Source organism: Pectinophora gossypiella, chromosome Z (genome assembly GCF_024362695.1).
Source record: "Pectinophora gossypiella chromosome Z, ilPecGoss1.1, whole genome shotgun sequence".
NCBI lineage: Eukaryota > Metazoa > Arthropoda > Insecta > Lepidoptera > Gelechiidae > Pectinophora > Pectinophora gossypiella.
This window is the reverse complement of record NC_065433.1, coordinates 17,794,779-17,818,506: the sequence shown is the minus strand read 5'-3', so window position 1 is coordinate 17,818,506 and position 23,728 is coordinate 17,794,779. Positions and strand designations below refer to the sequence as shown.

At 35.0% G+C, this 23,728-nt stretch overlaps 1 protein-coding gene across 2 annotated transcripts in view; it reads left to right on the top strand.

The window, feature by feature from the left end:
• The first annotated feature begins 4,973 nt into the window (after nucleotides 1-4,973).
• LOC126380459 (uncharacterized) overlaps nucleotides 4,974-23,728 on the top strand; it is a 61,685-nt gene continuing 42,930 nt past the window's right edge. The window contains exons 1-2 of one of the 2 annotated variants that reach the window (XM_050029886.1): nucleotides 4,974-5,366; nucleotides 19,438-20,451. In XM_050029886.1, coding sequence (XP_049885843.1) covers nucleotides 19,602-20,451 — 850 coding nt within the window. In that variant the 5' untranslated portion in view covers nucleotides 4,974-5,366; nucleotides 19,438-19,601. Of the gene's footprint in view, nucleotides 5,367-6,181; nucleotides 6,219-19,437; nucleotides 20,452-23,728 lie in introns of those variants that run through there. The other variant, XM_050029887.1, reaches the window with a different exon arrangement.

Below are 23,728 nucleotides of genomic sequence, written 5' to 3'. Positions count from 1 at the left end.
TAAAGCCTCTCCGGGCCTTACGATCTTAAGGCACACTTTGACACTATAATCTAAACTTTTATAATGAACTCTTTAGCGGTATTTCTTAATAAAATTATAAACGCGCAAATTAAATTGCAAATTCAATATTTGTGTTCCGTACAAGTTTCTTCGGCATCCGATCCGCAAAATTTTTAGTGTTCCCCGCTCTAGAACTTCAAAACCTTGTATACAGTATGTTGTGGAAATTAAAGGACTTAAAAAATTGCGATGTACGAGTTTTTCACTAGTTTTACTTTTGTTCTGGTTTCATAGCATAAGTTTTTATTTCAATTATTCTTATAAAGTTATTCGTTAGCTCCTATTGTTATTATAGTCAGTGTTGTGTGCGTCCACAATGGGCAGGCGTACGGGAACTATTAAAGTAACATAAATAAATAGCCTATATACGTCCCACTGCTGGGTACAGGCCTCCTCTCAATCAACCGGCGGAGGTATGGAGCATACTGCACCACACGTTGGGCACGGGTGGGATCAACGGCTTAACATGCGTACTCTATGTACAACAATCATTATAATGTGCGATAATAGGGTGTCGCCAGTTACTTTCAGGTTAAGATGGTTACATGTAAGATGATTTTAGTCTATCTAATTGATGCAGAAAGCCTGGGCCCCATTAGGCGACATGTGCCTCCGGAGACATCGGACGATTTCGGACGACGTCGCCAGACTTCGCCCGACATCTAATTGTAAAGAGAACAAGAAATCTGGCGACGTCGTCCGATATCGCCCGATGGCTCCGCTGGATAATAATGTTACTCAATAAATGTCGCCTAGTGGGGACGAGGCTGAATACGCACAATTAGGGCGTACACATGTGTATTGTTCGTAGCACGTGTCAGTCGTAGCAACGAGCTACGCCGTAGACGCTAATTACGCATGAGTTTACCGCTAAATTTATTACAGCCTTATGAACGTACGCATTTAACAATATTAATTACTCTTTCATCCATTATGGAAATTACTGAGTTTTGTTTCAAGTGCTAACATCTGGTATCAGATACATTAAATTTCATCTTTTGTAAATTCTATAGCACTTACATAACAAACTCCGAGAGACGTTATTAAATTCGATACGCTTTTAAATGTAAAAACAAATGGATCAAAATGTTATTCATCGGGTAGCTTAATTTGAAGTTGTACTGGAATTTGTGCATTCAAATTTGATGATAGCGTATTTCCCGGTTTCCAGAATATATCAAATATTATTTCAACAACGCTCGGCAAAATAATGAAAATTACCAACTAATTTTACCTATTTTCAATAATCGTCTGTGAATCGCGACAAATGTTATAATTAATCAGAAACGGGAGCGTTTCACATCATTTACACCAACTGCTGGTTAATTACACTTGTAGTACTGTACGTCGCAGTATGTAACGGTTATTATAACGTAGATATACCTAACGTACCTACAGTTAATATGTCAAGTACACAGTCAAGTAACAATGCGTTGTGATGGCAACGCACACATTTAGACGCTAAAGCTTGCGCTATTACGGTGCATTCTTGGTGGTACTACTACAATTTAGAAAGTGTTTTCTTCCTTTTTTGAAAAAGGAACGGCGTTACTATTATACAAAAAAGCGGGAAGAAAAGTGTATGAACATTATTGCGCCCTATACATGCGGGATGAAAGGTGTACGAAAATCCATTACAACATCTATATATAATTTAAATTTAAAAATAGAAAAAGTTTTTATAATCCAAGATTGCAATATGTTACTGGTACCTAGTGGTGGACGAAGCGTGGCCTGGCTGTATGTATTTAAAAAAAGAATAGAACTTTTGGCCTTTTTTATATGAAAATAATTTGGTAAGTAGTTATACAGAAGTGATAGCTATAATTTTAGAATTACAGTAGCTTTTAAATTTTCTACTCGGGTTCTCCCTAAAAGAAAACAATAGAAATCAATGGAAATCAGCCACACTTACATCCTGAAAACAGTGTAAACTCGTCGCCTTGGCGAATTTTGTATGTTATTCATAGTTTATTAGTCAGTAAATCTTATAGAAAAACGTAATATGAAGAAAAAAAAACTTAAAATTATAATTATATTTGGTATTCTTCTTGTCGTTTCGATGGCATTAGATTTCTTCAGCCCATTTTTTTTATCTGGTATTAAAAAAAAATGTTATTCATAAAATAAGTCTTCTTCTTCTATCGTGTGGATTGTAAGGTGGATTACCAACCCCATCAACCCTAGTATCAGGGTTAACAAAAAATAAGCTTTTAAGTACTTACTTATAAAACAAAATAGCGCCAATCAAATAAAGTTTTTTTCAGCATTACCCATATTGTTCGAACTACTTTTGTGCTGATTTGTAATTCTGAATTTAGCTGTATCCTTTATAGCATTTCCCTTTGGTAAAGGTGAAAAATATATGTTTCACACGAGGGTAAACTGTTCACTGTGTTTATTCTAGACTACTTCACTAGTTCGTGATTTAAAGTTGGCACTCACAGAAAAAAGAAGTACTTAATTGACGGATTTTCGGTTATGTTGAGCTGGTTAGGTACTTTAAGTTTGTATACTTACGTGAAAACTACTTTGTCAACGCCTACGCCTACGTCTACGTCTATGAACTAATTATAGTCCAAATTGGTCCATCGTTTAAGGGTAAAAAGGCAATAGACAGAATAAATTAACAGTTACAAATGGATTTTTCTTCTACAATAAATGTGTTGTAAGTTGTGTGTTACTCCGTGTTTTAAATTATATATTTGTTTTGTATTTGTTACTGTGGTGTCCCTTTATAATAAACGTTTCTTTCTTTCTTTCTTTCTTATTTTTTTTATAAACATGGAGTTATGGTTAATAATGAGAAATATGTTTTTTAATTTTTTTTGTAAGTACCTTAAAATGTTACGGAAGTGGGGTTTCGGATTGAAAGGAAATTCGTGCAGTCCAAGGAAAATTAATTTATTCACAACACACGTGGTAAGTTACTGCACTTGCATAGAGCTACGCGGTTTAACTCGGACACCGTCACTTCACTTTACTCCTCACTTTACACGTCACTGAACACTTCGCTACACTGACACTTCATTTCCACTATTTCTTTACTTTGATTCTTTTTCCTCTTCTCCCTTCGATCAATTTAAGTTTAATAATTATTTTTATTTAAATACATAAATGATGCAATTTATTCATTTAAAGGATTTAAAAACAATATTATCTTTTTATATTGACTTTTATATTAAATATGCTATCTCTAATTATAGACAGTCATAATAATATTTTATGTTAAAAATTAAGCCGACCGCGCAGCGAGTTTTCGCGGTACTTATATCCTTTTTTTCTCCCTCTGCCTTCGTGTTCCCTTCTAGCGTATTTAAATCAAATCTATGCATTTGTACGCTCCGCTCCCGCTTCGGTTCCCGCTCCCGCTATCTTTGTGTTCGACTTGACAGCGTCGTACCGTGTTGGCGCGAGTGGGTTGTTTCCTCGTCGGACAGCCGGTGCGTGCACGTGTGTGCGTTGCGTCTGTAGAGGTACTGTAATAGAGCGATGACGTGATTTCCTGAGCTGAGTTATTGCTACTGTACCGGCGCTAAATGCCGCGCACGAAGTGACTTTGTGGCGGCGGCGACCAGAAATGCCGGCTTAGTTACTTCTTTTATCTGCATCAGTCTGAGGCGTCTATGTCATATTGTTATTACTTACTATTTACATCGTGATTTGTTAGCTGCAAGTGTAAATTATTGTTCAGGTAAGTTGTTACATGGTGTGACAGCCAGAAACTCGAGTAGAATAAAAAAATATCGGTAACAAATAATAAAAAGGATAGATAGGTAAGGGATAGGCTATTTTTTTTACAAAATCTATGTTTGTTACGGAAAAATATTGTAAATGTAAATGTTTATAATTTTTGAATTCTAGAACTTTACTAATGAGGTCTCTTAAATTAATCTTATACTTATTACTATCCTAACAAAATAGTAAACACGACTGCTAACTGCGGTCTTAAAGTATAATTAAATACTTCTACAGTATAACATTATTATTTATGTAGGATACTTATCGAAAAATAAGCTTCATCATAGAATAAACAACAATACTACGTAGTTACAGAAGAAACACTCTTCGCACCGCACCAATAAGAGCTTGAAGTGAGCTTGACTTACCCTCAACCTTATTTTTTTACGTGACTTATTGTAGATTAGCCACCTAAGGCATTAACTACTTGGCCGGAATCTCACCCTGCAATGATTCGCCGTCTTTAGGCTCTTTCTGTCTCGCTCGTATACTCGGTAAGGTGGAGACGAAATTTGAAAAGATTTATGTATGGAGCGTCCGAGCTGTGGCTTTAGGCCGTATAACTCGACCGTTGAAAAAGGTACATCTATAGCAGACATACCTATTTTGACTCGTTAAAATTAAAAGATATGCCTTGCCTTTGGATATATATATATATATATATATATATATATATATATATATATATATATATATATATATATATATATATATATAAAGGCATTACTGGGATATAGGTATTAAAAAAAATGTAGTATATGTAGTAATGTGTGTGTGTAGTTTCCCAGTAATGCCTTTTGTGTACCTATTAGACTTATAAGAAAACTAAATTGTGCAAAATACCTACTAGTTTTCTTACTTTCTTATGAAATACTTATCAAGATGTTGGTGTACCAACGCCTTATAAAGCGTCTGATAATCATTGGTTGGAGCTTTATTAAAATGCTTGAGCCTATTTCAATTGAATTCTTATTTTAAAATCATGGCAAATTTGATAATACCTAAGTATATCTAACCGTTTATGGAGACCATTTTTCTAAAATACAGAAACTTATCCCTCGAGTGCCCGGCGAAAGTCACTTCGTTCGTGCCTAGTGAGGGGGTGGAGAAGGCAACAACTCATAAAATTAAGCGATTTGGATGTGAGTTAGTCTAACTGTGAGGATCGCCGCGTTAACAGCTCGCTACCTATCTCTCTCGTGCACTCATACCAGCGCACGCATCGCGCAGTCGGAGTTCACTCACACATCGCATTAGGCTTTGCACGCCGCCAGTACGCCAGTACTAGCGACAACGTCACTGGGGCCCCAACACGTTCCTTCTGTCGCGACAATCGCTGCTTCATCGAAAACGTTTCTACGAACTGCCATTGTTCGCGCCACAATGCGTGACACTTATGAAGTGGCTTAATTGACGCGAATTGTTTTTTATTCGTATATCAGATTTGATGTTTTAAGAATTAATTCGCAACTTTTGAAATTATTAATTGCGGTTTTTAATCGCTCCAGTGGTCTAGTGATGTTGATATGACTTGATGTCACACGGATATTGGACTGGCCGGTGAGGTGAGTGGGATTACAACTACAGTTAATTTAGAATTGCTTAATTAAGTTTTAATTAAGTATGTGTAATGAAGCGACATGTTTATTGAGCGGCGTTTTTTATTAATGGGTGTGAGAACTTATTAATTTCAATGTTTATAAACTTTCGTGTATTATTTTCGGTTTTCAAAAATATACTTAATGATTTAGTACTACGACAATAATTAATAAAATGTTGCCGCTCCTTTTCTGTAAGTTTTCTGTGATTCTCACACTAATATGTGCATCTTTTAAAGGTTTTAAAGTAGGTAGGTATATTAAAAATACTTTTGACTTCCTAAAGTAAAAGTTTTAAAAAGTATTGATAACACTTAATATTTAGTGAGGGGCTCGCTTGCGATTATTTATTTTTAATTTAGATGTATATATACCTATTTTAGATATCTATATATGCAGGTACTTAATTGTAAACTCACAAAAGCCGGACAACTTTTACATTTACTTAAAATTAATACCTACTTTGTTACTGGATAAATTTATTAAAAAAAAAATGCTCGTCTTTTGTTAGTTTACTATGAGTACTTTTCATTACACTTGTTAAACATGTTTAAAATACTGGTTTAGTGTAGCTATTATACTAAATATTAACTTAGATAAGTTGTAGGTAAGTAAGTATGAGCTACGGCGAATTTTATAATTGCTTATGTACCAACCAATGCAATTTGTTATGGTCCCTAATGATTATTGTCGGATGGTATTCTTGTTATGATGACACTGATTGTTGAGGGAGGATGGCGTATGTTTCAGGTCGCAACAAAACATTGCTTTATTTGCGGTCACTTCCGGGAGCACACTCATCCGCTTCCAACTAACATGGTGGGTCTTCCATTTAGTCACGAAAAAATAATAATGGATTTTCTATTATCCTTTGTGGAAGTTCGCTTTGTCTGCTCGTTCGTGCAAAAAAATAAATAAAGAATGACCTGTCAGTGCGCCTATTGACTTTTACATGTTTACAGTTTGTTTTAAAATATAGTTACCAACCTGGTTCGCTTTGAACCGAACAAGCAATATAGCCCTTTTTGGGAACGAAATACAGTGTGTAAATCCTGTTGGAAATTCATTTAAACCACATAGACTCGTTTTACGATTTTTCGTTTATTGTCCTGTGAGCATTGAGCTCTACTATTTCAATATGAATATATGACAGTCGTGGGGGTTAAAAAGGCCACATTGAAACAATTCATTTAAAAAGCAATATTGTAATTTGACATTTGCGCGTATAAAAGTAAGTTCGCAATGCAAACAAAGGTCAAATAAGAATATTGCTTTTTTAGATCATTTGCTTTAAAGTGATCTTTTTAACCTTGGAGTTAACAAGATCACTTCAACAAACACAACTTTTGACAGTCTTGGGACTGTCATATTCATATTGGAACTGAATGCTCACAGGACTGTAAGGGAAAATCTTGCCTTATCTTGTTATTTGCATCACTACTATTTTATCTGTATTGTAATTGCTCTAAGCAATGTATACTTTAATAATTGATTGGCGTGAGTTAACACATAGGCAGATTAGGTAACGGATAGTGGATTGTGAAAGCTTTGTTATAAATAGCTCTAGGGCTCTCATGTTGCATAATATATAATTAATATACTGGTAGAGTAGTGTTAGCATAATCATAAATTTAGGCATAAGTATGGCTGGTTTATTCCAAAGTGATCGTACCTAATGACGTATATGCTTAAATCTATATTTACTTATGTTAAGTATAGTGTTAAATGAGCTCCCTAGATCTCCAAGGCTGACTATGAGTTTCCATAATTCGTAATCCTGCAGAAATGATTAAAACTAATTATACACCTGTATTCGAGTGTCATTAAATAGGTCTTTCAAGATTCAATAAAAAATGACACATACGTTAAATGTTCGATACTCAAGGTACTTTCAAAGTCGTTACTAAAGCATCCGTCCCTAACTTTTGAACAACAATTGCAAACTTTTCAACAATTAGACAAAGTCTTAAGTTGCTGTTTAATAAATTAACCTAGGTACAAAAAAATAACTATCTTGAGATACACTCTTACAGTAGTACCTACACTAGGTACAAATACTGTTTCTCAAATAAAGCTAATAGTTATTTATATAAGGCCGGTCATAAGATGGGTGACCACAAAAATAAAAGTTTTCATCTCGAGCTCCTCCGTGCTTCGGAAGGCACGTTAAGCCGTTGGTCCCGGCTGCATTAGCAGTCGTTAATAACCATCAATCCGCACTGGGCCCGCGTGATGGTTTAAGGCCCGATCTCCCTATCCATCCATAGGGAAGGCCCGTGCCCCAGCCAGCAGTGGGGACGTTAATGGGCCGATGATGATGATGAGTTATTTATATAGGTATGAGCTATTTATATGGTAGCCCTGTTGGAATAACGTTTGACTCTTTACTGTAAGGTTGCAGGTTCGAATCCAGCACGGGCCTAAATCTATGATTTTCGAATTCATGTTTGGATCCTAAATGATGATGAAATGATCCGTTGAAGGAAAACATCGTGAGGAACCCTACGTACCCGAGTAATGCGTTTCGGATGTATGTGACCTAACCTGTATTGGGCTGGTTTTCCTATCGCGGGTTGGAAAGTCAGACAGGCAGTCGCTTCTGTAAAAAACCGAACCTGTCAAATCATCAGGTTAGGTAAGCGGGCCCTGTGAAAACGATGATGAGTTATTTATGTTTAATATACCAACGAATGTACTTATTACTATTACTTTCGTATACTTACTTAGATATCAATCTTCTTTTAAAACATTAAAGGCAATAGTAATAAGCCTATTAAGTAATTGATTAATTTGATTGATTTATCATCAGCCAGGCTAAAGTCGCTAGACATAGTAGTTATAACTAAGTAATTTGAGAATTAGAAAGAGTGTTAATGATTGCTGGCAAGAAATGATTTCTTAAAATTATGGGGTTCAAGAGGGTAAGAATTTTTTTTCGGGAAATATTTATTTTTTAAACCGGAACATGACATGCCCGACAAGATCTATAGCAACTGAACACGTTTCTCGTTTCATAGGGTTCTGCACCTCAAAAGGAAAAATGGAATACTTATAGGATCACTTTGTTGTCCGTTTCTCTATCAAGACTACTTTTTTCATGAAGGCGCAGATATATAAAGTAAAACTTAACATTCTACATATAACTTCTAGACAATCTGAAGATTGGAGCCTTCTTTTAGAATCAGAATCAGAATCAGAATCATTTATTCAACGTAATTATCATGGATAAACTTGTTGAAGGTCAATGTAACATTTTGAATTTACGTCATTTCGCAAGGTGTTATGGCTGAGGAGAAGAAATGACAAGAAACTGCAACAGCAACACATCTTTTAAATCAATGAGGGTACATTACAAGTTATTTAATAACTAGAGGAACACATTCAATACCAGTCATTTTTATCATTTAGGTAATCATTAATCTTATAATATTTCGCAAGTCAATCAAAACCTATAGGATACTTTCCATAGATCTAGAATCATGCATCATAAGTGGGGTCGGACAACATGTATTTCTTTTCCATCCGTCTCTGTCAGTCGTCATCTCAGTACTCACACCTTTCACACACAATCCAACCACACTTTCTTGGATCGTCCCCTACCTTTAGATAGATACAATACTTTATTGAGCACAATGGACACAAAATACAATATATATTCGTCCACACATCACTTTCCTTGTAATAACGCTTTTCACCCCTCTTCTTTAGATGCCCATACCATGCTAACCATGCATAATACTTAATTTGTGGTTTAATATAAAAAAAAATACACAGGTGTATAATAGGTAGTATACAGTGTGTTAGAGACATCGTAACGAAAACTTTGAGGGCTGATTCAGGCCATGATTCTGAGTTAGTATGGTAGTGTGGTGGCAAAAGTATGGAACTGAAAATAATTAGAGAAAAAACACAAAAAAATCATGAATTTTCCGACAGGAAATTCCACTTGATATCAACTCAGAATCATGGTGTGAATCATCCCCCTCAGTATTTGTCACTGTCACCTATTATACACCTGTGTAAAAATATTTTTTTGATATTAAACTACAAATTAAGTATTATGCATGGTTAACATGGTATGGGTATCTATAATATGACTGTTTTGGGGTTACAAAGATCACTCCAAAGCAAATGATCTAAAAAGCAATATTCCTATTTGACATTTGTTTGCATTGCAAACATACCCACCTACTTGTATTGCTATCTGTATGTACTTGCACGGGGTGTTAGTGACATCGTAATGAATATTGAGAGGGATGATTCAGCTCATTATTCTGAGTTAACATCAAGTAGAATTTTCTACCGCAAAAGTATAGAATTAAAAATAATTTAAAAATACTAAATGAAAAATTATGAATTTTAGAGGGAAAATTACACTTGATATTAACTCAGAATCATGGTGTGAATCATCCCACACCCCTTAGTATTCGTTACAATGTCACTAACACCCTGTATAATATATACCCACTCCTCACCAGTTGTGCCACTCCACGTGATATAAGTTATATTACATTATTACATAAACTGCCTATATACGTCCCACTGCTGGGCACAGGCCTCCCCTCAATCAACCGGAGGGGGTATGGAGCATACTCCACCACGCTGCTCCACTGCGGGTTGGTGGATATTACATTATTATGATCAAAATATTAATTTTAACTCATAAAGTTGAACTTAGTAATTTAAAGCCAGTGCTGGGGGGTTTAGGAGCTACATCGAAGCATTTTACCTAAAAAATCTATATTGCTTATTGACTATTTGACATATGGGTGCATTGCGCACTTACTTTCTTAAGCACAAATGTCAAACTGCAATATTGTTTTTTGTTTTTTTAGGTGAATTGCTTCTATGTGACCTTTTTAACCCCCTGGGATTCGTTCTAGTAAAACTACGATGTGACTCGCGTGTTTTCCGAACGCCCTTCAACGGAAAAACAATGGCGTTTATATACTTATTTGCAGTTGGTAAACTAATCGTGGCCTATGTCGATGTATGGAGAAAATGGAGGGAAAAGTCTTTGATACTCGGTCACCGCGATGAACGAACGAACTATTTACATGCAAGTTTGTAGGTACGAAATCGCTTACTAGGCTTTATATTCGTATCCTGACTGCCGAAAAAAATCGAATTAAGTAAATAATTCATTGTTATTCTTTTCATTTTGTCAATAACTTACTTTTTTGCTATATTTTTAAATAATATAAGCTCTGTTTTAAGTTTACGCGGTTATTATCATAATTAAAGCACATAATAACGGGTTCTTACCGCGTTTAAATGGGGATATGAGACTCCCGATATTTCGACACACGATTCACGATACGATTACGGTTACGTTTTGTTTACGGTTTTTTTTGCACGATTTTCGGGAGTCTCATATCCCCATTTAAACGCGGTAAGAACCCGTTATTATGTGCTTTAATTATAATATAAGCTCTGGTTTGACCAAAATCTCACCTGATGGTTATGTAACTGGTGGATCACGCTTACCTAGCAAATGCTTATTGACTCTAGCCTTGAAAACTCCCAAATTATACCGAGTTGGAAAAACAGACGACGGCATCAAAAAAGGAGATATATACTTATAGTTATATTATGTTCAGATTACGTTATGTTTTAGCATAAGATAGTTGTCACTACCCCCTGACACCAGGGTTAATGAGGTTGGTAATCCACCACACGATAGAAGAAGATAACAGAATTGTAACACAAGCTTTGAAATCTTAAATAGGTAATATTTAATCAACAGAACAGTAACATTTACTCATCCAACTGCAACAAAATACCATTCTATAGTTTTGCAGTCGTCGGTTTTAATACATACATACACTACTGCTACCGTATCAAAATCTCAGCTATAATTTTGCAGCCCATATGTCGTGTAAGGAATTTTACTTAAGTATTTTTTTTTTAATCTTTTCAATAAAAAATTACTTCAATTTAATAGAATAACTAAAAATAACACTTTTACAAACTTTTATAATTTTAGAAAACTATTTACGAATTTTAACATATTCTCGCTTCAGTTAACTCCTACTCCGGTAAAACTATTTTTTTACATTTCTATGATAAACATCGGTGATACATACTGGTTATGACAGTTATGATGTTATAAAATAAATAACCATTTAAAGACAAAAACCATTTATTATGTTTTTTTTCTGTACTTATTGAAAATATTAATTACTTTTTTCACGGTTGTTTTAAAATATGAATATATTTCGATTTCAAGGGTGCCGTACCTAGAATATTACAGTTGTTGCATGTAGTGTAGACCATATTACTAAAGCCAGATCACTGAATTTAATTGACCTAATTTAGAGACCAGTTTCCGGGGAAGTAGAAATAGCTTTTTACGAAAAGATGTATCTGAATCATTAACTTATTAACTAAATTATTTTTGTAATTAAATGATTTAAAATTTATTATTAATCTAAAGGGGTGTAGCATTTTCCATTCCAGTCTATCAAAGGCCAACTCCTTGACTTCCCTATAAGACACAACGTTAACCTTTTCTTTAATCTGTTCCATGTAAGCTCTTCTTGGTCTTCTCCTTCCTCTCTTTCCTTTTAGCTTTCCTTCTATGATGTTTTTAATAAATTCATCGTGTCTTATTAGGTGTCCAATTATCTTGCCTCTTCTGTCCTCAATAATTCTCAGTAAGTATTTGTCTCTTTTCCCTTACTCTTACTAGCATTTCCTCATTTGTAACCCTTTCTGTCCAACTTATTCTTTCCATCCTCCTCCAACACCACATTTCAAAGGCCTCGAGTCTCTCTCTGTCCTTCCGGTACCGACAAGAGCGTGGCTGTTAAATTGATGATGATGATAGTGGTGTACCCTTATTCATGGAACAGATAAAAGAGAAGGTGAACGTTGTGTCTTATAAGGAAGTGAAGGAATTGGCCTTTGATAGACAAGAATGGAGAATGCTACATCAACAAGAGCGTGGCTCTTAAATTAGTGATGATGAAGATGATGACCCTTATTTTATGAGAAATAATGCCAATTTCATTGTTTAGCCGATGATAAATCTATTTATATACAATAGTATATATTGTTTTGATAAAAGTTATTAAAAGAAAACGTTAATTATCTTTTAGGATAATCGTTTTAAAGAAAACGAAAATTCAGACATCAAACCTGTATTTATTTGTTGATCTAGAATTTATATACTTATTTATTAACTAGCTCACTGGATCAGTTGCATAATTTTACAAGCAAATGTTACTAGTTAAGTAATTTTAAGCATATGCTGTGCGCTTTTCCGACATTTAAAGGACTGTAGGGTTTTCTTAAACCGTATTAGGAATCTTATTAAAAAATTCACGGTAAGTATAAAAAGTCATGACTCTTCGCATTTTTATAACAAAACATAATTATGATCTTAGGCAGATCTCTGTTTAGTTCAAAAATACTCGCTCAATTGTTATAAAACTTTTGATAAGTACTCTTACTTTTTGATTACCATTACATTTCTTTAGAAGAATAATTGCTTAGGTTCTGTATTAATTGACTTTCATTCGAACGTTCAAATGTATGTAGGAGTAGTTGAAGTCAAGAGTTTGTCAATTCTACCGCATTTACGACTTCAGCTCAGTCTTTATAAAGTTAAAGGATGTCGAGTGAAAGTTTCGAATCTTTGGAAATGAGAGTACGATATGGTCTTCTGATGTGTTGCTGTTGCAGTTTCTTGACATTTCTTCTCCACAGCCATAATACCTTGCGATACGATGTAGATTCAAAAATGTTAAATTGACCTTCCAACAAGTTGAATAAGTAAATCATTCAAATTAGCGATATACCAGCTGCTTCGTGTATCCTTTTGGACAAGATTTAAATGTACAGGTGATAGTATAGTATAGTGAGCTGTGTTGGTCGTCCATCACACTTGGGGTTGGATTTTAGCCCAAGCCGAAGGCGAGAACGTTATGGAGCCGAGAGTTCCCGCGTTTCATACTTACGACGTTTTTCAATACATTTGTGAGGAAATGAACATGGCTAGGAGTGGGTACATTTATGAAAACAGACGGCAATGACGCGCGACTTTATTTTAATAAGTAAGTGTTATCTAGTGGTGGTGGTGGTAGTGGTATCTAGTGGTTAAATTAACAGAGTGCGCGCAAATATAAAATTATAATTAAGTATGTTACTTTTTTTAAATAAACAATTTTAAGAAAATAAATAATGTAATAGTGTCAATCATATTTTATATGCAGTAATATTTACTATTTTAATTAAAGAACACTATGCCGGGTTTAAAAATATCTATAATACATGCACTAGTATAATGTCTTTAAACCAAGCGTGTTTCATGGAGTGAGTTATGATCTAAACGCGGTGCTATAAGAGCTAGGTACTTTACGAGTGTGTTGAAAAACGTTGCATGAAATAAGGGAGCATTAAATTACACTTTCGGCTACATAAAACCTGAGTCTTCGACTCGGCCTGAAATTCAGCATCGAGTGTAATGATCATAAATCTGTATCATAAATAATCATAATATACTATTACCAATTTATTTTTTTATTTAATTAATAACCATATAAGTACCGTTTACAATTTTAAACACATTCGCCAAACTGAAAGACAGTTTGTTGGCGAAGTCATGCACTCATTACTTACTTATATCTATTACAGCAATTTTTAAACTTAACTTAATTAATGCTACAAATTTACCAACTATTCAATATGTTCATCAAATGAGTTCAATAAAAACTACTTTAATTTAGTTTTAAAGATTGGCTTACTACAAAATTCATTTTCGAACTCAATACTATTAAATATTCTTGGAACAAGGTATTTTAATATTCTCTCGCCATAATAATTGTTAGCACTTGGCTCTTCAAACATTTTTCTGGAAGTTTTACGGAATACTTTTACATCTTGAAAGAAATTTGTATGGGGCTTCCTCTCAGGACGCAATTGTGCTCTACGTAATACGAGAATTTGCGAAATTTGACCCCAAGTCGCGAGTAACAACTAGTTAAGTACTTATAGTCATTTCGGAAATGGATTGATCACCTGTCGTCATTACGGTCCATTATAAAATACCTACTTAGGTATTTATCTTACAACTTACTCTAAAATGGTTGTTAGTTGTAATTTTTTCCGACTGCGGCGAATAAAAAGGAGTAGGTATGTGTGCATATACGTCTGTTCCCTCCTAATTTCAAAACCATCAGAATTTAACAAATTTAATTTAATACTCAATTCAATTAGGCGCCCTCTAGAAGACATAAACAGATCAAGGAAAAATGTTTTTTCTCCAAGGGTTTTGTGATGGGTACCTATCAAATGAAAGGGTTTGCTTGTATTTATTCGATAATTACGTTTAATGGATAACATAAATGCTTAGACATGTTCCGGATAGGTTTTATAAAATATCGCACTCTAAAAAGTATGAATCAGGAAAATATTTCTCCAAAATTCTTCTAAATTGTTTAGGAGATAGCCGTGGTCGCATGCCAATCTGTCCTAAGAATTTGCTTACGACGTACTTTGTAGAGCGCAGTTTTTTCCGTAGTCGGGTTTAGTTTTTAATATTTTTGATGAGGTACTTGTGGTTTTAAGTAGATATGAGTTTATGTAGGTGGGTGTATGAAAAAAAATATTTTGTTTCTTTCTAAAAAAATGCACCAGACGGTTATAGGTCTTATCTCATTACAACATCAACCAGGGAAGAAAGTAACCGATTACGAGTACCAACGAGGGTTGGCCGAGAGCCTTAATACACACTAGTTGGGAATCGTGCTTTCTCCCGAGTAAGACTTAGTGTCTACATGACAAAATACCATAATTCTTATACATTCATTACAAAAAATATTGTATTTTTTAAATCTATTGTTCTATTATTTTCTACAATAACAAACAGCCAGACCACAGACAATATTTTTCGACCTTGGATATAAAAACGTTTTGTTCTGAGCCATTTGGTATTTTTAAATTGGATTTCCACTGCTACTTCCGGTGTCCAAATATTAAAAAGTATAAGAGGAGGTAATGGATTTTCATACACTTTTTCTTCCTGCTCATTTGTATCACGGTAATGCCATACTTTCCGCCCTCCTTTAAAAAAAAAAGTATTAACGTATTTTTGTCATATTATTCAACTTATAATGTAGATAACAGAAAAATAAAATGTCAAAAATGTTTATGTCCTGTGTATATGTCGTTGCGCAATAAAGTATTATTGATTAATTGATATAATTGTACATCACCAATGATGTTGGTTTGACAGTTACACTGTCGTCTCTTAGGTTCTAGCAAAATGGTGTGATGCTCCATGGCCGGGCCACAATCTAGTACAAATTCAATTCAAATTCAAAAACATCTTTATTCAGTAGGTAACATAGTTACACTTTGAATCGTCAATTTTTACATAACGAACGTCTCATCCGCCTAAAACTACTGCAGCTTCTCACAACCTGTATAGCCGGGGAAAAGAAGCTGCAAGAAAGTACACAATTTATAATTTAGTATATCAATGAATTATACATCACACACTCACACACGTATACCAAGAAAACAATAGCACTTATATCAATGCATTAAAAGAAGATTAAGTAATGTTATTTGCTGTGAATCTCCGAGATTATAAGATGTAGCTAATCAAGTAATAAGGACATAGAAAAGTAGTACGGAAACTCTATTCCTTTACGAAGTATCTCCTAGGCTTCAATCTTGTTTAGCTAAGTGTTAATAATAATTGGAGAACTACTCCCTGGCGGGACCCAAATTAACATTAATTTTCTTTCAATGTTTTGATATATCAAAGCATTTTTACAAGTAAGTACTTTTTTCTTGATAAACATGTGAATGTAGAGATTATGTAGATTTTTTTTAATTGTATACTAGATGGTGGTCCGGCCATGGAGCATGACACAGTAAAATGACATTGTACTGACTTTCAGGTTTCAAGGGGTGGATTACCTACGACATAGTGATATTAATCGTCAACGACATGGTAATCTGTTCAGATGCAAAGTCGCGGAAGTCGCCGCTACTTGTGTGGGCCCTTTGATATCCCGCCACTTCCTTTATAACTAGTCGCTCTCATACTTCATTCAATTTTGAACGCTACATCTCTATCATAGAGGACGTAAGACAATAAATTACGAATTATGAGGAGCAAGATAGTGTGTGTCCGAAACATTTTTTATTGAGAACGACGTCGGAAGCTGGCGGTAGTGCGCGAATAAGACGCGACGGGGACACGAACCGTGAATGGAGTGTTAATTAACAGACACGCTTCCTAAAGTTTTTGATCTGATTTCTTTGATTCCAACTATTATTTTTAATGATCATCTCGACTGATAATAATTTTAATGCGCTAATGAAATAACTGTTTGACTTGTGTAATGTTTTGGCTTCAACTGGATTAAGGCTTAGGGCGTTTGCGCACTACTTCGATTCTTGTCAGTTTTATTTGTATGATAACTTGCGCACTACATTCATCTGTCATCCATCCGATATCCCGTAGTAATTTTCTACTGTCCGTCATTCTCAGAGTCGTATCGGATAAGAGTACTGCGAAAACGTTCTTCCGCTGAAAATTATTCCTCACAATTTTAACAATTATCTCCGATCAGTAAATATTTTTCGTTGGACAGTCCACAAAATTAACAATGCTTTTTTTGACGTGACTTATTGTAGATTTGCCGCAGATGGCGTTAACTATTTGGCCGGACAGAATTAACAATGCGAATACCGACTTTACTGTTCAACTAAGTACTACTCACTAGTTTAAAATTCTTGACTTTGGGATGAAATAAGAATTGGTTTGTTTTTTTATTTATTTTTGTGCATATCCATCTCAGTATGTAGAAATAATGAGTTGGATCTTATAATAACAACAATTTTGTCAAAGGTAGCGCTAACCTCGTTTTGATATAATGAAATATAAGAACAATAAGACTGCTTCTTTTTTGTATCGGTTGCAATATTGCTTACGAGCCGTTTTATTGACGTCATTACATGGCGCCCTATTTAATTGTATCTGATCAGGTATTTACAAGTATTTGTCACTAGCTGTGTCCGCGGTCTCGCGCTAGCAATTTTCACAGGATCTGTAAATGGACGTGAAACTATATTTTTTATTATCTTGTTTTACTGCCATGGAGTTCGACATTATTTAAAAGCCGACTAAAGTGAAAGGCTTTCTGGCACAAAAATATGGCGCAGTGAATTTTTCATTGTCCGCTAAATTAGATTACCTGTTTATAAAAAAAAAACGAAAAAGTACAAAGCATTTTATGTACCTGCCTTAATTTTATTCCAGTGTGTATTAAATAAATAATTATCATTGTCATCGGGCACATAGTAATTTAAGTTATTAGAAACGCATTTAAAATTTGAAAATGTATCATTTTAAACTACCAACTCTATTTTTAATGCATTATGTTCATCAAATTAAGAAATAACATATCGACTACATAGCTATAAAGATAAACCATAGCTTATGATAAGTTAAATCGCACACTTAAAAAGTATTAAGTAAAACTTAGGTTATTGTTTACAAGACAGAGTGTATAATGTTTGTATTACTAAGTAGCATAACTGTTTTGTAATAATTTATCAAGGTTTTTGTACCTAATAAGTAGTTGTGTAGTCACTATTTTAGGGCTCCGAACCTTAAAAGGAAAGATGGATCCCTTCACACTATCACTTAATTGTACTGCCGTCTGCTTATCTGTCAAGACCCTTTTTCTCGGGAACACGCGAACTTATCAAATTTAAATTAAAATGTAATATTTATATTTGCGGTCAAGGTACCGCAAAAACATTAAGTATTTTGTGATGGAAAACAATTTAACGACTTTCGGATTTTATTATATATCCCTTTTTGCCAAATTTCATGATTCTAGGTCTATGAGAAGTACCTCATAGGTTTTGATAACCGACGAAATGTATGAAAATAAAACTTAAAATAGTAGTATCTTCAGATTGAGTTGATTTAGAAGCTTATTTTTTTTACAGCTTCCCTTGAAGATAAAATCCGAAAATCGTTAATAATTTGTTTTCCATCACAAAAAAAATATTTTTGCAATTACAAACCTATTTGCAGTTGGTTAAATAATCGCAACCTATATCGATGTGTGGAGACTATAGATTTTCAATGGCAAAGTCAAGGCCGTTCTTAGTTTATTTTTCATAATTTACGGTGGTTTGTACGGAACCCTTGGTGCGCTAGTGGAACTCGGACTTGACGGGGTTTTTCTGTCACCAATATTCTTTAAGCGCAGGATTGAATCAATGTCTGTAACTAAGTACATATTTCTTGAAAATAATTAAACGAATAGGTACGTAGGTAGGTAATTGTTTTATAGACAAAGAGACACACTACGGAGTGATCCTATAACGGTTATTTTATTTCCTTTGAGGCGCGGAACTCTAAAACTACAATGAGAAAACATTAATTAACTATTTAAGTAGGAATAGGTTCCTTATACCTAAAAAATAAAAATACTTAAATGATGCATGCCCAAACAGCCCTACCTCAGGAAAAATGAGGACCCTAGAATACGTATCGATTTGTTGTTTGTTGAAAAACAATTAGTGTGTTGATGAGAAAGATCGGATGTTTCGTATGTGCGTGTCGCGAGACTCGGAGGGAGAGGGAAGCCGTGACGCGGCGGCGGCGGCGCAAGATAGGGCATGCAGCCTTCGATGAGGGGGATTTGTGCACGACTCGGACGATTTTAGATGCTTTTGAACACTCTCTCTACACCTGAGAAATCACGCTCCAGCCCCCCTTCCCTACTACTTACTTACTCATCCATTCATAACTCTTAAGGTACTTACTTACTTGACAATCTGATAGATTTCCTATTAACTACGAATTATTCCTATTATAAAGCAAATAGATACTAAATTTCTAGATATAAAACAAAACCTTGATTACGCGCCCGTATACAATTACACAGTTCATATAAAATAAATGAAGCGCAGGCGGGCCGGCCGTTTGGCCCGCAATCTAGTTTAAGTCAATCAAGCCACATTTACTCACTAAAGTCTCAAATCGAGCGTCTGTTTGTTACAGGAAGCATCTGAAAACATAGCGTTGAAACTTCAAAGACCGCATTCGACATCAAACGATCTCTCACCAACATCAATCTGAAGAGGCTATTAAACGCTAATTCAATCATAAAAACAAACATGACGACGCACTATTTCCGTACAAATCGCGGGTGAATAATTTAACACATGAGCTCGGAACAAGAAGCCGCGGTTACATGTAAAGAGACAGAGTGCGGTAGCGAAAGAGAGGCTACAGATATGCAGACTATGCTATCAGCTTACGTCGCGCCCAGTTTGATTGATCAGGTGGACCCCCGACTCGTCCAGGCTCACGACGCGTACGAAAATGATCCCTCATACGGCGCTGACTGCCAGTACGTACAGGCAGGGGGAGGCGTTTATGAAGGCGAAGAAGAAAAGATAAATGTTGATGAGGAAGATAGGGAAGACGACCTTATTATAGCTGACGATATTTCCGCATCAGATATGCAATTACAATATCAAAACAATTATTACTTAAACACCTTTGCGACTGAGATCGATTTCAAAGCTCAAGAAAACATAAATACTCAATATTTAGCTGATGAATATAAAGGGAGAACAAAGGCGGAAGTGAAAAAAGAAAAGTTCAGCGAATTTTCATGGCATCCCCACGTCTATGGTAAACCGCCAAAGAAGCCGACGCCGCATAATATCGAATACATATTAGGGATGACTGATTCAACAGCGGAGATGAGTCATAATTATAAGGAAGCAAAAGATGTCAACCATGCAGGAGGCCGCAAATCTAATTTTGGGGTAAAAAAAGGCTTCTCATATACTGAAAGGAGTATTCAAGTACAAACCGATTTTCCTGAACGGAAATACAATATTAGCGTTCACAAAAATAAACTTCAGGAGCAGCTTCTTCAAAGAACAGCTAGATCTGCAGAGAATAGTTACGAGAACAAAGTACAGTATGCTATTAAATACGAGGACCAGCCTCTCAACCTGTCGGTGCCAAAGAGCAGAGCTGACGACGATAACACGCCTAAAAGTAAGTGAAAGTAAATAAATGCTGACATTCTACAACTTATAAATAAGTACTTTTACGACTACAAATTTTTTGCCGGATATTAACATATTTTTTAACACTCAAACCTTAGGGCTTTTAAACATACCACACACGCTGTCAAATAAACAAATAAGTTATTCCACGAAGTTTCTACCGAAGAGGTCGGAATAGGCTATAAACCAGCTAAGTTGTAAATCAGAGTCAATTAGTCGAAAGGGTTCCCAGCATAAAGTGTTTGCGTTTCGGGAGAGTAATAATAATTTTAGTACTTACACTTCGATTTCCGCAGATAAGTAGTACACGTAATTTTATTGTATCTAAAATTAACACTAGTTTAAACCTTTAAATAACTCGCTGTATTAACTCAGCCATATTAAACAGCGCTTGAAGTTCTATTTTATTCATTATTCAGGGCCTAACGACTGTAAAACAGATATTATCCTTTTCTATCTAACAGTGCCCGTTGCATTCACATTACAGTTTTAATCGAGCTCAATATGTACGCTAACTATTTATAATGCGTATTTTGATTGCAATTATATTCAAATTTGAACCTTAAATAAATGTTAAAATGGCTTTTCAAATCTTACTTACAGACAAATATATGTTGGCAAGGTGTAATTTGAACATTTGGAACGTCCAAGCAATAAGCTATTGGTCATTGCAGCTGTGGCGTCCATCGCACCTAGGGTTGCCCATTTATTTTTACTGTTAGCATATTATGGATTAATAGTTGACAGATTGTGGATATAGTTTATTGCCTCTTGAAAATGAAGCACTCATATGTGTTTATTGACAGTAGGTATACTTATTACGTTATAAACATTGCAAATTATGCTGATTTTAATGGATAACATTGATTTTGCATGAGTGACCATGTCATTTAAAAATTGGTTTTTAAAAGGTAGTTTGGTCTTGAAATAATTTTGTTAAATTAGGAGATATCGGCCCTGTGGATCAATTAGTTGAGTATTAGCTGGATCAACGTCTGCTATCCGCAGAGTTTGTCGGCGAGGGTATAATTTGTTGATCACATTCCATGCCTCTTGTTTAGACTAGGCTTAGTCGTCAGCTGCTAAATTTACTCTAGGATCCAGATACGTTAATTCTTTAGTCTGAAAGCTGTCCTCGGCCTGTGTCCCTGCATGGCACGTAGTCGAAGGGTATTTATAATAATAATAATAAAATCGTTTATTTCGGACAAAGTCCATAGAATGTTAGTATACAAACGACTTATAAACTAGTGTTAGTAGGACATTATTCGGGCGATCATGAATACAAATTATAGGGTGTGAAGCTCCATCCACCTTTTTAGAAAGGGGGAGTCCCACCTATCACATAACGTCTTCAGGATACCGTACCGTATTTATACTTATTGTTAGAAAAAAAAAACAAAAAACAATCAAATACTAAGTATATTGAGATTCTTCATAGATAGGTATTTCAGCCTTGTATTTCGCTAGACTAATAGAATATAAGCCATCTCGTACGGTGTTCTCAGGATTAGGTATCTCTAATACACAGATCACACATACAGACAGACACACATACATATACTATTTAATTTAATTTTCAGTTTGTGTATATACAGATGCAGACGTGAAATTACACTTCCTTGACTTTCTTGTTATAACTTAGCGTAGTCGGATATACTCTATACTACTTAGTATACAGTGTAGATATTTCTAGAAATATAGTGTCCTTATTTTTTTTTTAGAAATATTATCAATAAGTAAGTATCGTAATTGGCTCTCAAAGATAAGTTATTATTAGGGAGTTATATTAGACTAGTTGGTTCGAATGGAAAGCTAAATTTAATGGTGACGATAGTTAAGCCAGGTCCCGCGGGGGTTTGTCTTACGTCGTCTGCTTTAATCTTCACCACTCCGCCGCGGTGTTTCAGACGGTAATAAATCACATTATACATGCGCTTGCATTAGAAGCACCACTAGTCTGTGTCAATTACCTCATTACATTAAGACTTCGCGCTTCCACTACTCATGGGACGGCAAATAGTTATCTCGCTCAATGGAGACACCTAAATCCATCCCTGAATTCTACGAATTAGCCGATTCTTTTTTGAATACCTATTTTTACACATAGTGCCATTTTTCTACAAATATTTTTTTGATATCGCCAGCTCACCGAGCAATAAATAAATTTTCTAAATAAAATAATCGATATCAACTAACAACTCATGCGAACTATAAAAAGCCCTGGTGGAACCATTACGGACACTTTATTTACAATTATTTATAACCTCAATTAACCTTATAAGTTGATGCCAACATTCAGTGATTCATATTTTATGCCCAGTGGTTTGTTCATTGTGAAAATTGTATTATCTTATTGTATATTATATAGTAAAGTAGACATCGGTTTCAACTTTTCCTCTGGAATTTTAGTAGAAAACCGTAGTTTATCAGTATTATTAATAAAGCTTTGTCGAAGAGCCAGTAGAAACCACATTCAGCTGAAGTCGAAGCTCGCGAGAATATTTGCCAGTTTCAAGTTTATCTCTAAAATAATTGTGTCTGGGTACCTACCCGTAGCTTAAATCTATTGCAAGGATTTGAGAGAACAGCAATTAGTATCCTGAGGTTTTCAGAATCGCATTTAGATATTTGCAATATCATTTCAGTTATAAGTAAGTAACTATTTTATTGCTTCTTGGAAGCATTTAGTTCAAATACATTCAAATATTAGTATGTAGTAATTGTTGTACGGATACACCGGGCGAACTTTTGATCATCTCAGTATAATTTTATTACAATGATCTCATGCGATGCTTTCCATTGCGATTAACATCGCTCTGGCTTCGTAGTCAATTTAAGCGGCGTCATAATAACGTTCCAATCAACATTTTATTTTCATAGCACTAAACACAAGCGAGCCGTTAATAGTCCAATAAATCGCATTGCCCGTCTGTGGCGTATCGCTATAAACTAGGAAGTGATCTTTTGAAGTCAGTCGCGTAATTTACGCGAGTCGGACTCGCTCTTGCGGTCATCTTTATAGCTGCACCGGAATGGGACATTGTTGTTTTCTTTGGTTTTTAGGACCAATACGAAAGTAACGTTTGAAAATTACAATTGTGATAAGACCTAGTTTCTGTAGACCCGGTTTTCCTATCGAGTATAAAATGTTGCGCTCTAAATAATATACTGATATCATATACCAATTAATGTTGATTGGGGATGGACGTGACACCGCCATAGTGGATATTTACATTCTGATCAGCCCGCTGATGTAATGAAAT